This window comes from Pinus tabuliformis, chromosome 7 (assembly GCF_031772625.1).
Source record: "Pinus tabuliformis cultivar Carrire ecotype Pingquan chromosome 7, CPIR1, whole genome shotgun sequence".
Lineage (NCBI taxonomy): Eukaryota > Viridiplantae > Streptophyta > Pinopsida > Pinales > Pinaceae > Pinus > Pinus tabuliformis.
The window spans coordinates 510,888,307-510,900,937 of NC_142293.1; the positions used below are offsets into that span (position 1 = coordinate 510,888,307).

Consider the following 12,631-nt stretch of genomic DNA (forward strand, 5'->3'; position numbering starts at 1 on the left):
TCACAACTTCTTTCTGGCTTCTTCACATCTCCTTTGCTTAAAGCATCTTCATTCTTGTTTGAGGGTTCACCTACATACCCAAGTCCTGATTTATCAGATGGAGATCTGTGATAGCTGAGCATGTCATCCAAGGCTTGAGATCTCTTCATGATTTTGTTCATCCCTTCAACCTTTTTCTTGAGGAGGACAATCTCTTCTTCCAATCTTTCACACTCATTATTCTTCTTTGTAAGTTGTTCCTCAGTTTCTTCCTTGCTACGAGTAGCTTCAGCTGCTACTATTTTGAGGGAGATAATATCTGACTTCATTTTGGAGATTTCTGCTTGACTGCTCTCCATTTTCTTTTCAGCTCCTTGTGCCTGCTTCCTGGCTTCTTGTAATTCAGACTTAATGGAGGAGACCTCTACCTTGTACTGTCCAATCTCTTCTACAAGCTTGTTCACTCTCTTTTGCCTTTGTTCAAGTTGACTTGACAAGGCGTCTTCCTGCTTCTTTGCTTCATTCAGCTGATTTGTCATGGATATGACTTCTTCATGATGTTTCCTCTTGCATTGATCAAGCTCCTTCTTAAGCTTGACGAGCTCTTCATCCCTTTCTTGTACTTGAAGTTTGATGAGGTCAACCTTCTCATTTTCAGCTTCTATGATGGGTTTAGAATTTTCTTCTTCACTGATGGTCATGGTCAGTGCTCCCTTTGCATGACGGTCATGAAGTCTGTCCCATATCTCCTTTGCTGATGAATATTTTCCTAGATTCTTCTTTATAGAATCAGGGAGTCCATCCAGGATAGTCTTTGTTGCTTGTGCATCATACTCCATGGATTCTTTATCCATCTTGCTATCATCAATCACTGATTCCCAGATCTCAATCCCTTGAGACTGTAAGACAGCCCTCATTTTTATTTCCCACATATCAAAATTTCCATTAAACTTTGAAGCCTCAAATAGAATGCTTTCAAATAGATTGTTTTCTATTTTAATAGAAGCGGGAGACACAACCTTACGAGGATTGGAGGATTTCTTCTTTGACCTTGCCATTCTTAACTATTTTTAAAATCCTTGACTGTGTTTTTAAAATGACTCACTGTTTCTTCAACAGCAACACAAAAACTTGAGAAATACCTGAATCCCTTTGGCTGAAACTTCACACTGCTGGAGAAGCTTTACTGCTGCTGCAACAGGAGTCTTTCCTTCAGCTTCCTTGACACTTTTAAAGAGCCTAAACCAGCTCTGTCACCATCAAAGAGCCTGGACTGGCTCTGATACCACTGTTGGGTATTTTTCATGGGAAAATACCAAAACCAAACAAACAAACACCACAGAGCCAATGCTCTGTTTCATTTCTTCCAGGACCTTTGCACAGGGAAGCTATTAAAAAAATATACTCATAACAGTCCATTGCACAGCCATAAAAACATTTCTATTGCTTAAAAACAAAAACTGTTACAAACTTCATCCTCTGCGCAGAGAGGGATTTACAAAACAAACTCTGTCTCTATTTCTTCTTGTTCTCCACTGCTGTGGATATTACAAATGGGTTCCTTGCTGTTTCTTGGTTTTACAATGGCAAGCACCATTACAATCCACCTCTGTTATTTTTCCCGCACTGTTGTGCGTTCATCTCCCTATTCTTCATTCAACCCCAGCGCGCAACACTTCACTGTGATTTACAGTGGCAAAACAAACATTACATGCCTCCTCTGTTTTTGTTTCTCGCACTGCTGTGTGTTCTTTACAATACCATTAAAAACCTCTGTGCACATGCACTTTCCTCTTGCAAAAAAAAACACCAAAAGTCAACACCAAGAAAATACATGCGCTCCACATTTTCACTCTCACACTACTCGCATTTCATTACAATGAGGAACTGGTTTTTATGCACTGTTGTGCATACATTTTCAAGTCTCTTCAACTCCGACGCACTCTCCTTTTACAATGGTCCACTACTTAAAATTACACACGAGCTCTACATACATATGAATTTTACATTGCGTATATAAAATGATATAATGACCATACCTGTCATTAATATCCACCATACCTTCGTGCATAAAAAACATTAAAACAAAAAACTCTTATCTACTTTCTACGGGCACATTAATTACAGTATTATCAGCGGTCAACACAAACTCGTTTTTACTCCACGCAAATTTTAAATGCTGGCTCGAGTGCAAGTTTAAATGATGGACGGCGGAGGACGAAGAACCCCATCAGACGGCTGACAAGAATATCAGGAGGCCTCACTATGCTGAACATTAGCACCCGAAAAATTGCGTCCATATGGTTATCTACCACCCATACGAAGTGATTTTCTTGACTAGCAGTTATCGTTATCTACCACCCATCTAGCCTATTGTGGCTCTGATCATCACCAGTCAATCTTGCCATTGAATGAATGCCAAAATAATAGCTCATTCCTTTTCAATATAACTCCTATGGGCGAATGAGATAGGGTTTCATCGAGGTTTTACTTTAACATGGGGAATTCTAGGAAGGGAATTAGAGATGTGAGACGCCACATGGGCGATGCGGAAACATTGGGGTACGTATTTCGTCGCCATAATAGCGGGGATGATGACGGGATGCCTGCAAATGGGAGGCTTCAAGCTCTGTTTTGCGATGTTAAAGATGAATTAGGGAAATTCAGAAATAGACCAACTAAGCACATGAAAAGTACGGACACCGAGCAAGGCATAAAATTGAAGGGTCAAAATGCTACGGTAGAGGTTGGTGGAAGCATCTATACTAACGAACCCAATAAGAAGCAGGTGACTGGGGAAAATCAGAAGGAGCAGCAATATGATGATTTTAGGGTTTCCAAGCCATCTTCTCTGGTGGGGTTTGAATGCTCAGAGGGCCCGCATCGGGAACAGTTTGACGTGGGTGATATCGTTTGGGTGAAGTCTAAGAGGAGAAAGGAGAGACCTGTTTGGGCCGCTAAAGTTAACCACCCGGTGAAAGATGCCCCAAAATCTATGCAGAGCGTTTGTGTTCCTGGAAGACTTTGTGTTAAGTTTTTCGACATTAAAAATAACTCGGATTGGGCATAAAGATGGGTTAAAGAAAAAAGGGTATTCCCTTTTTGGGAATACTTCAGAACATTAGAATACAAGAATCAGAAATTCTTGAAAAGACCTTCTAAGGACCTTAAGGATGAGTTTTCTGAGGCAATTGAGGAAGCCAAAATAGCAGATTTCTTTTCTAGATGCAGGGTTATGCAAGATCAAGAAGAAGAAACAACGTGCAACAGCTGTAACGAGAAGTTTCCAGCTTCAGGATTATTACCATATGTTCAGGTGAAGCAGCTGGGTAATTCATCTGAGAAGGGCTTGTTGATCTATGGAAATTCTTGAAAAGCTCTTCTAAGGACCTTAAGGATGAGTTTTCTGAGGAAATTGACGAAGCCACAAAAGCAGATTTTTGGTCTGGATACAGGGTTATGCAAGATCAAGAAGAAGAAACAACGTGCAGCAGCTGTAACGAGAAGTTTCCCGCTTCAGGATTATTACCATCTGTTCAGGTGAAGTAGCTGCGTACTTCATCTGCGAAGGTTTTGTTGATCTGTCGACCTTGCTACAAGTTGTACAAGATCAATCAGTACTGTGGCATTTGCATGAAGGTACGGACTCCCACTTTCAAAACAGGTTGGCTTCAATGTCAAAAAAGCAATATTTGGGTTCATTATAATTGTGATAATATAAGTAGTGAACAACTAGAAAACCTTATTGAATATTCCTGTCCTCAATGCACACTGAAGCAACCGGCCCTGGGAACCTCTCTGAAGGAGAAAAACCTTTCAGTGTTCCAGAGCACGTTACTGTTATTTGTAATGGCAAGGAGGCAAATTATGTGACTAATAGCCACTTAATCCTCTGTGAAGGCAATGAATGTGAAAAGGGTAAGTCGATGAGCCTGTCGCAATGGGAAAAGCACGTGGGCTCCAAGATGAAGAAATGGAAGCAAAGTGTTAGACTCAACGGTTCCAATCAGCATCTCATTGATTGGGGCTTAACAATGCCTATGAAGCTGGGGTTCGTGGCCAGGTGGCCTTGATTCTTTACCCAGGGAGGGAATACACCATTCAGCAAATAGAGAAAGAGAATTAAGAGGATGGCTGCTAGAACCATACAAACCAATCCAAGAAACCTGGATACCAAAAAGGTGTGCAATATGCCGCCGAGCTGAAGATTGGCATGATAATAAATTCATCATCTGCAATAGATGTAATATTGGAGTTCATGAAAATTGTTATGGTGCAAGTGAATCAGGGGAAGACTGGCTTTGCACAGCTTGCCAGAGTTTAAAGACAGACACTACTCCACAACGCTGCTGTCTCTGCCCTGTGATGGGTGGCGCCCTGAAACCTACAACAACATCTGGATTTTGGGTGCATGTTACTTGTGCTTGTTTTACTAATGAAGTAACTTTTGTGAATGATAAAACTATGGAACCTATTGATGGTATATTGAAAATCAATCCAGACTCTTTTCGGAAGTCATGCATAGTCTGTAACAAAATGCAGGGATCTTGCGTCAAGTGTATGGAATGTGAAACTTTTTACCACCCCACCTGTGCATTAATTGAAGGGTATCACATGGAGCTGTCCTACTGGAACAATAAAGGAAAGGATGTGTGCACCTACATTTCCTATTGCGCCTCTCATCGGGTTCCAGATCCAAACGTGGGTGTAAGAATCCCTGATCTAAATTCTATACTTATGGGAATCCAAAAGGAAGTTGCTGCAGTAACACGTTCAGAAGGTTCATCAGATGAGAGTTCATCTTCAAAGGATGGTAATAATCTAGAAGAAGTTGGACTTTGCAAAATAGAAGAACCATATGCATCTAGAACCTCTGTGCATAATCGTCTGAAAGCAAAATCCGGCATAAGTTCCATAATTCACCGACCTGTGGGATACGCCCACCATTCCAGAGAACCTATAAACAAGAGATTAAAAACAGAACGAGAAGCAGATCCGCCACAGTTCTCTTCATACAGAGACCGTCTTTCTTACTTCCAGAAAAATGAAAAAAAAAAAAAAAAACGATTTCGCTTTGGGAAATTTGGAGTTCATGGACATGGTCGTTTTACTATCGAACCCATTCGAAGAGGGGAGATGGTGATAGAATATCGGCGTGAAATAATAAGAAACAATGTTGAGTGTTGAGTATTCCTGTTCATTAGTTTTGAGAAAATTCTTATAAGAACCTAAAAAGGCATAAATCTGTAAATATCTTGAAATTGAGATGAATAGTAGCAATGGGTGTGATTTGAATTTGGGGTTTTTAACCAAATTAATATTCTAAATTTACTAATTAATTAATATGGGTGTGTTTTTTTTTATATAAGAGAATCATCTATAAGGACCTAAAAAGGCAGAAATTTGTAAATCTCTTAAAATAGTATTAATTAGTGTGATTTGAATTTTGGTCTTTCTTTAAATTAATTTTCTAAATTTACTAATTAATTAATATGTGTGTAATAGAGAGAAATATTTTATTTTTTATAATTAGTTGAAAATGAAATACATTTTTAAAATTTATATTTTATTTACTAAAATTAGTTGAAATATGTATATTTTTTTAATAAATTAAAAATCAATTTAATATATTTAATTTTTTAAGATAAATTAAGATTAATTTGATTAAATTAAAATCCAAGTAAAATGTATTCAAATTTTAAAACGTTAATTTCATTCTTTATAAACATGGGAAATATGATACTTTAATAAAAATAAAATTCAATTTATTTAAGTTCATATATTAAATTAAAAAAAAAAACTGCAATATTTTCAAAAAATTGTTAATATATTACTTTCAAGTAATTTTATTTTTTATCCATCCACATGGATTTATCATAGAGTTTCAAATAATTATTATATAGTAATAAGATAATTTTTTAATAATCTAATATCATTAGCAAGAGTGTTTATCCATAAATAATATGATATAATTATTATGTTATATTTTCAACTTTGTAATCATTTTCATGTAGAAACCACTTATACACATGAAAACAAATTTATTTCTATCTTAATTCCACATTCATTTTCTCCACTTAACCTCTTTCCTCCACATTTATTGCTACTTTTTTCATTTCCTCCATATTCATCCATCTCCCACATTCCCTTCTTTTTCATCCTCCTTATCCCTTATTCCTCTATGGTCAATTTTCCTTCTATCTTAATTTCATATTCATTTTCTCTGCTTACCCTCTTTCCTCTACATCTATTTCCCCTGCATTTCCCATTTCCTCCACATTCTAACATCTTTGATATCCCCTTCTTTCTTATCCTAGTTATCCCTTATTCCTTTACATCCCTTTTCTCAAACACCACCTCGCTCCAGGTCTTATGATTCTAATCCTAAATGCATAGGTGTATATCGCCATTATCTTCTTGCTTGCTCTATATATATGTGTGTCATTTTTTAATCTTGATCCTAATCAAATTATATTTTTCCAAAAGCATATTTCATAAGTCCCTTTTATTTATAAATATTATGAACATTTACCAAATTTTTGCATTGATTAAATATGTTATCATTTTCTATAACGCAATTGATAGGGTAGGGTTAATAATTCATTAATCTTATTATTATTGCTTTTTCAATAAGTATTTCTCTAAGTCGCCTCAATGTAATGAGTTTTATTAGTTGATTGTGTGTGATATCATATTGGCTCTACAATGTGTTTGATTTACATATATATAGAGACATTAAAAATTATAGTAAGTTTTATTTATTTTGGAAGATTATATTTATTATCATTTATCAATTCTAAAATTTTGCATAATTTTTTTCTTTTAATTTTAGAAGATACATTTATGTAAATGATGTTTTTTAGAGTACATTTGGCAATGTTGATATGTGTTTTCTTATTAATAGGGTCAAGTCATTTTACATAATCATTCATTTTATTACCCCAAATCTATTTGAACTTGTAATAAGCTGAGTGCAATATAGGTGAAAGAAGGAATTTTTTTTAATCAAAATCAACTACTACATCATATAATGTAACCTTTACACAATGTAAATCAATAATGTAAATAACAAGGTGTTGTAGTAGCTACAACCACCCTCCAAAATTTTTCCTTAGCTTCATTTTGGAGCCTCCCTGCCAACCTTTTGCAACAGCATGTCTTGCTTCGTCAAGTACACAAGCTTCAATAATTTTCTTGCAGAAAGGTAGCATGTTTATCAAAGTTTGATGCATTCCCCTCACATGTTGTTTCTCTGGACTTGGTCTAGCTGCAAGTTGAGCAACTCCCTCAAGAAATTGCACAATTCTAGAGGGAAACCATCCTTCCCTCCAGAAATTGCGCAATTCAGTCTGACAGCCTGATGGGCTCTAGAATTGTGCAAATCTGCGAATCAATCTTCATCCAGAAAATTACGCAATACCTCCCAGGAGGGCTAGTCAACTTAGGAATTAAGCAATCCTAGGCAGTAGTCAGCTGCTCTGCCCAGAAATTGCGCAAATATCTTGGGCAATCAACCCAGCTCCCTTCCAGAAATATGCATTTTCTCCGAGCTGTTGAGCAGGCTCTTGCATGTGCAGTGGGTTTGACCAGTTCCACCCAGGACCAAGGAAACTTTCTTTCATGCATGGGATGCCTTTTCCTAGAATAGAAAAAGAAACATGCAAAAATCATCACTAGATTTTAGGGACCTATTTTTAGCAGTTGGAGGTTACATGCTATGATCGTTTAAAAAATTTTCCTCAAAGTGTCTCTTTTTCCTAGATTTGTGGCATGTGCGTCATGAGCTTCAAACTTATTTATTCGATGCTTCAAAGCTCATTTCTTCACATCGATATTAGATCTCTGACATCCCACAACACATCCAGGACTTTTCGACATATCCAGCTCAGCTATTCACAGGTAAGTGGTCTCAACTTGTCTTTTGCAGCATTTCTGTCGCTTTTTGTGTTATCGATTGTGTGAGTGTTGTTTTCTTGATTTCTTTGAACGCTTGTTGTCATTTACATTCATACCAACTTGTATTAGCACCATTTCAGTTTTTGTTACTATCTCACAGTTGTCACATGCATGAAACTGTTTTGCACGAAAGGTTGCCGATTCGACAACTCGCTTCACCCACATGCATGTTGTTCCGATTTCTAAATATTTAATTCAGTATTTGCATGGACGATCATTTACTTCTTCTTACACTCAGTATCGCCATGCATTCACTTTCACATTTGCTTTTAGTTGCCCGTCGGCGGGTCTAGGCAGCCTTCATCCGAACTCTGCCTCACCAAGACAACATTGTGCAATCCTGAGATGGAAGGCTTTGTCTTCCCCTCAGGAAATGTGAATTTCTACCTAGCAGTTGTTCCCCAAGCCTACTTTGCACAATTCTAAGGGCAGTGGTTGTTGGCCCAGAAAATTGCGCAATGCAGTCAATGAGCCTGCAGCCATTGCTAGCTGAAATTGTGCATTTCACAATTCCAACAGTCAGCAGTCAGCTTGGATTTCCCATTGCGTAATTCCAACAGCCAGTCATGCCTCCCAGACAACCCATATTTCCTTTTGCGCAGTTATGGTAGCCAATCAGCCATCCTCCCAGAAGAGATTACACAAACCTTGCCTATGATTCCCTAGGTATGTGTTATGTCATTCCCGAATTTGCTTTGGTTTTCACTAACATATTTCTTTCCATGCATGTCACTTTCTCTCCTGATCTAGCAGGTGTTCATTCACCTCTTGACAATTCAGGATCAATGGCCTCCAAGGGAGAAGGATCAAAGGACACTGATGGAAGTGCAACTAGTCGAGGAGTGGTTGATGGAAGAGCATGTATCTTGTTTGATTCATCAGTTCATGAGGATGTCGATGAAATCATTTATTTTTCTGATCATGACTATCATGATCCATTTACTCCCATATTCAATCACGATCATGATTCTATCGAAATCAATTTTTTGAAGCCACCGATTTATGATGATCTATCTAACGATGAAGTCGAAACACCCAAGATTGTCGAGGCACCTCAGCCCAAGCTAATAGTTATGTCAGGCGCTCGCTCTCTTGGGGTTAGTATCAGGAAATTGTTCAATCACCTGAAGCTCCTCATCACTCATCTGTATGCATTGAAGATCAATCTCACGCAAAGATCATGCTTCGTCCACTCCAACTGTGCGATCCCATAACTCAAGCATTGGAGGAATCTTACATTGCAAGCATGCATGCACGACGCAAGTTGTCTTTGTTCCTTTCGTTTTCTTGCATGGCATAGTCAAGATTATGCGCATGCTTCAAAGCTGCACGTTGTGTCGCACAACACCGTGACAAGTCCACGGACCACATGTCATGCACTTGGACTCACTTATGTCCTGTGGACACTTTTAAACATGAAGTGTGTTTGTCTTCATTGTTATATCTTTCTTGTTTTTTGGTTCACACAACTGGTTTACTTGCGGACCAAGCCTTCACCAACATTGGTCAACCAATGCATCGGTGGCTGCATTGGAAATATCACTTCACGTGATCAGGCCCATGCACCATTAACTCAGGAGTAGGAGTAGTGTTTGCTTTCAATTTGTTTTCTTGCAAGTTGTTTTCTTACTTTCTTTGTTCGTTTGTTTGTTTGCTTGCTTGTTTGCTTAATTTTCTTTAGCATTTGCTTTTGCTTCTACTTTTCTTTGTTTTTATTTTCTTGTTGTTCATAGGTTAGTTTCACATGAAACCATGTATGACCTTGACACAAGTTGGGTAAAGTACAAGAGGTCTTGTACCGCTATCACTACTTGGTTATTTGTCATTATGCCTCTGTATGATGAACTTGTTACCTTTAGTCCATGATACGTTGAAGGAAAATATGTATTGTTTGAAGTGAACCTTGGTGAAAACACAACGCCTGCGCACTAACTAGTGTCACCTCCTCTAGTCGGTTGTTTTTGGGTTAACCCTTGTCAGCTCAGTCAAGTAGAGTAAGGTGAGGGGGAAAAACTTAACAAGCACATCAGAGATATATAATAAACTACTTCTCTGAATGAAAAACCTCTTCTTCTCTCAATAAGTCGAGATCCCTCTTCTGCCTCTGAAATGAATAAGTGTTATGCACAATTATGAAAAAATGAAAAGTGAAAATGAAAAAAATGAAAAATGACTAAGGCAAAAGAAGAGAAAGGCTTCATGCATAGAGAGCTGATGCAAGTAACTCCATTGGAGTACTCACTGGGCTCCCTGGCAGTGGAGTGATGATTGTGTTCCTATGTGACTCCCTCGGGGTTCTGTCTAGGCCTACTAGTAGCAGAGCAACACCAGAGATGAAACTAAGACTCTGATGATTATACTCCTTGTGCACCAATATTCCCCTCAACCCCAATCGAAACAATTGTGTTGACTTGGCTTGGAATGTGTGTCAATCGACCTAGAGCTTGGCAGATGCTACATCTTACAATCAAGCTAGTGTAAACCCAAGACGAACTAAGAACTGAACAATAGTTCTAAAGGTGTTAGACTTAGTTTTCATGAACAAGGTCCATTCAGAGAACTGGAGTTCTACTAGTGTGTCTCCAAGTGTTGTAGCAACTACAACCACCCTCCAAAATTTTTCCTTAGCTTCGTTTTGGAGCCTCCCTACCAAACTTTCACAGCAGCATGTCTTGCTTCGTCAAGTACACAAGCTTCAGTGATTTTCTTGCAAAAAGACAGCCTATCTATTAAAGCTTAATGCATTCCCCTCACAAGATGCTTCTCCGGACTTGGGCTAGCTACAGGTTGAGCAACTCCCTCAAGAAATTATGCAATTCTGGAGGGCAACCAACCTTCCTTCCAAAAATTATGCAATTCAGCCAGGCAACCTGATAGGCTCCATAATTGTGCAATCTTGCCAGTCAAGATTCATCCAGAAAATTGCGCAATTCCTCCTAGCAGGGCTGCTCAGCCCAGTGATTATGCAATCCTGGGAAACAGTAAGCTAATCTGCCCAGAAATTACGCAAATCTCTTGGGCAGTTAGCCCAGCTCCCTTCCAAAAATGTGCATTTTCTCCCAACAGTTGAGCAGCCTCTTACATGTGTTGTTGGTTTGACCAGTTCCACCTGGGACCAAGGAAACTTGACTTGCATGCATGGGCTGACTTTTCTTGGAATAGAAAAAGAAACATGCAAAAAGCATCCCTAGATTTTAGGGAGCCATTTTTAGCATTTGGAGGTTACATGCGAAGATCATTTTAGAATATTTCCTCCAAGTGTATTTTTTTCCTAGATTTTTGGCATGCACGTCATGAGCTTCAAACTTATTTATTCGACACTTCAGAACTCATTCCTTCACATAGATCATGGAGCTCTGACCTCCCACAACACATCCAGGGCTTTTCAACACATCCAGCTGAGTTATTCATGGGTAAGTGGGCTCAAGTTGTCTTTTGCAACATTTTTGTCGCTTTTTGTCTTTTCGCTTGTGTGAGTGTTGTTTACTTTATTTCTTTGAATGCTTGCTATCATTTACATGCATACTAGCTTGTACTAGCACCATTTTATTTCTCATTACTATCTCACTATTGTCGCATGCATGAAACTGTTTTGCATGAACGGTCGTTGATTCAGCAACTCGCTTCACCCACATGCATGTTGTTCCATTTTCTGAACCTATCATTTACTATTTGCATGCACGGTCATTTTCTTCTTCTTACACTCAGTATCGCCATGCATTCACTTTCACAAATTCTTTTAGTTGCCCATTGGCAAGTCTAGGCAGCCTTCGCCCAGACTCTGCCTCTCCAAGATAGCATTGTGCAATCTTGAAAGGGAAGGCTTTGTCTTCCCCTCAGGAAATGTGCATTTCTTCCCAGAAGTTGTTCCACAAGCCTGATTTGTGTAATTCTGAGGGGTATTGGCTGTTGGCCTAGAAAACTATGCAATGAAGTCACTGAGCTTGCAGCTATTGCCAACTGAAATTGCACATTGTGTAATTCTAGTAGCCAACATTCATCTTGGATTACTCATTGCGCAATTAAAGCAGCCATTCATGCCTCCCACACAGGCCAAACTGCCTTTTGCAAAGTTCTGGCATCCAGTCAGCCATCCTCCCAGAAGAAATTCCTCAATCGTTGCCTATCAATCTCCAGGTATGTGTTATATTGTTCACGAATTTGCTTTGGTTTTCGCTGACAAATTTCTTGCCATGCATGTCGCTTTGTCTCCAGATCTAGAAGGTGTTCATCTGCCTCTTGACAGTTCAGGATCAATGGCCTCCAAGAGAGCGAGATCAAAGGACATTGATGGAAGTGAAACTCGAGCAGCGGTTGAGCGAGCGTCTGCAAGTCTACCAATCTATGAAGATACCAAGTTGATTATAGAAAAGGACATCAAGCTGAAATGTTAAGAGGTCAATGATGCATTTGCAGACACATTTGGGGAAGACCTCGAAGACCGCCAGGTATACCTGAACATCCACAAGTCCGACTTATACCGGTTTTCATGTAAATACCTCATGTTCCCATGCACGAACATGATACACTAGATCATCTCACACACTGACCCCGAGACGATGATGACCTTGAGTAGTGTCAATGTGACAAAGATTGCAACCTTCAAGGCATAGGATTATGATGAGATGTATCAGATGTCGGAGCCCATAACTATCATGGAGACTCCCTTCAACTTACCTAGCAACAATGCTAACTC

At 38.8% G+C, this 12,631-nt stretch overlaps 1 protein-coding gene across 1 annotated transcript; it reads left to right on the top strand.

Moving 5' to 3' along the window:
* Positions 1-3,743: 3,743 nt before the first annotated feature.
* On the top strand, positions 3,744-5,166 carry LOC149248300 (histone-lysine N-methyltransferase ATX5-like). The gene is made up of 2 exons (XM_089448927.1): positions 3,744-3,897; positions 4,043-5,166. The coding sequence occupies exons 1-2, from the start codon at positions 3,744-3,746 to the stop codon at positions 5,164-5,166; spliced, it is 1,278 nt and encodes a 425-aa protein (XP_089305053.1).
* Positions 5,167-12,631: the final 7,465 nt, after the last annotated feature.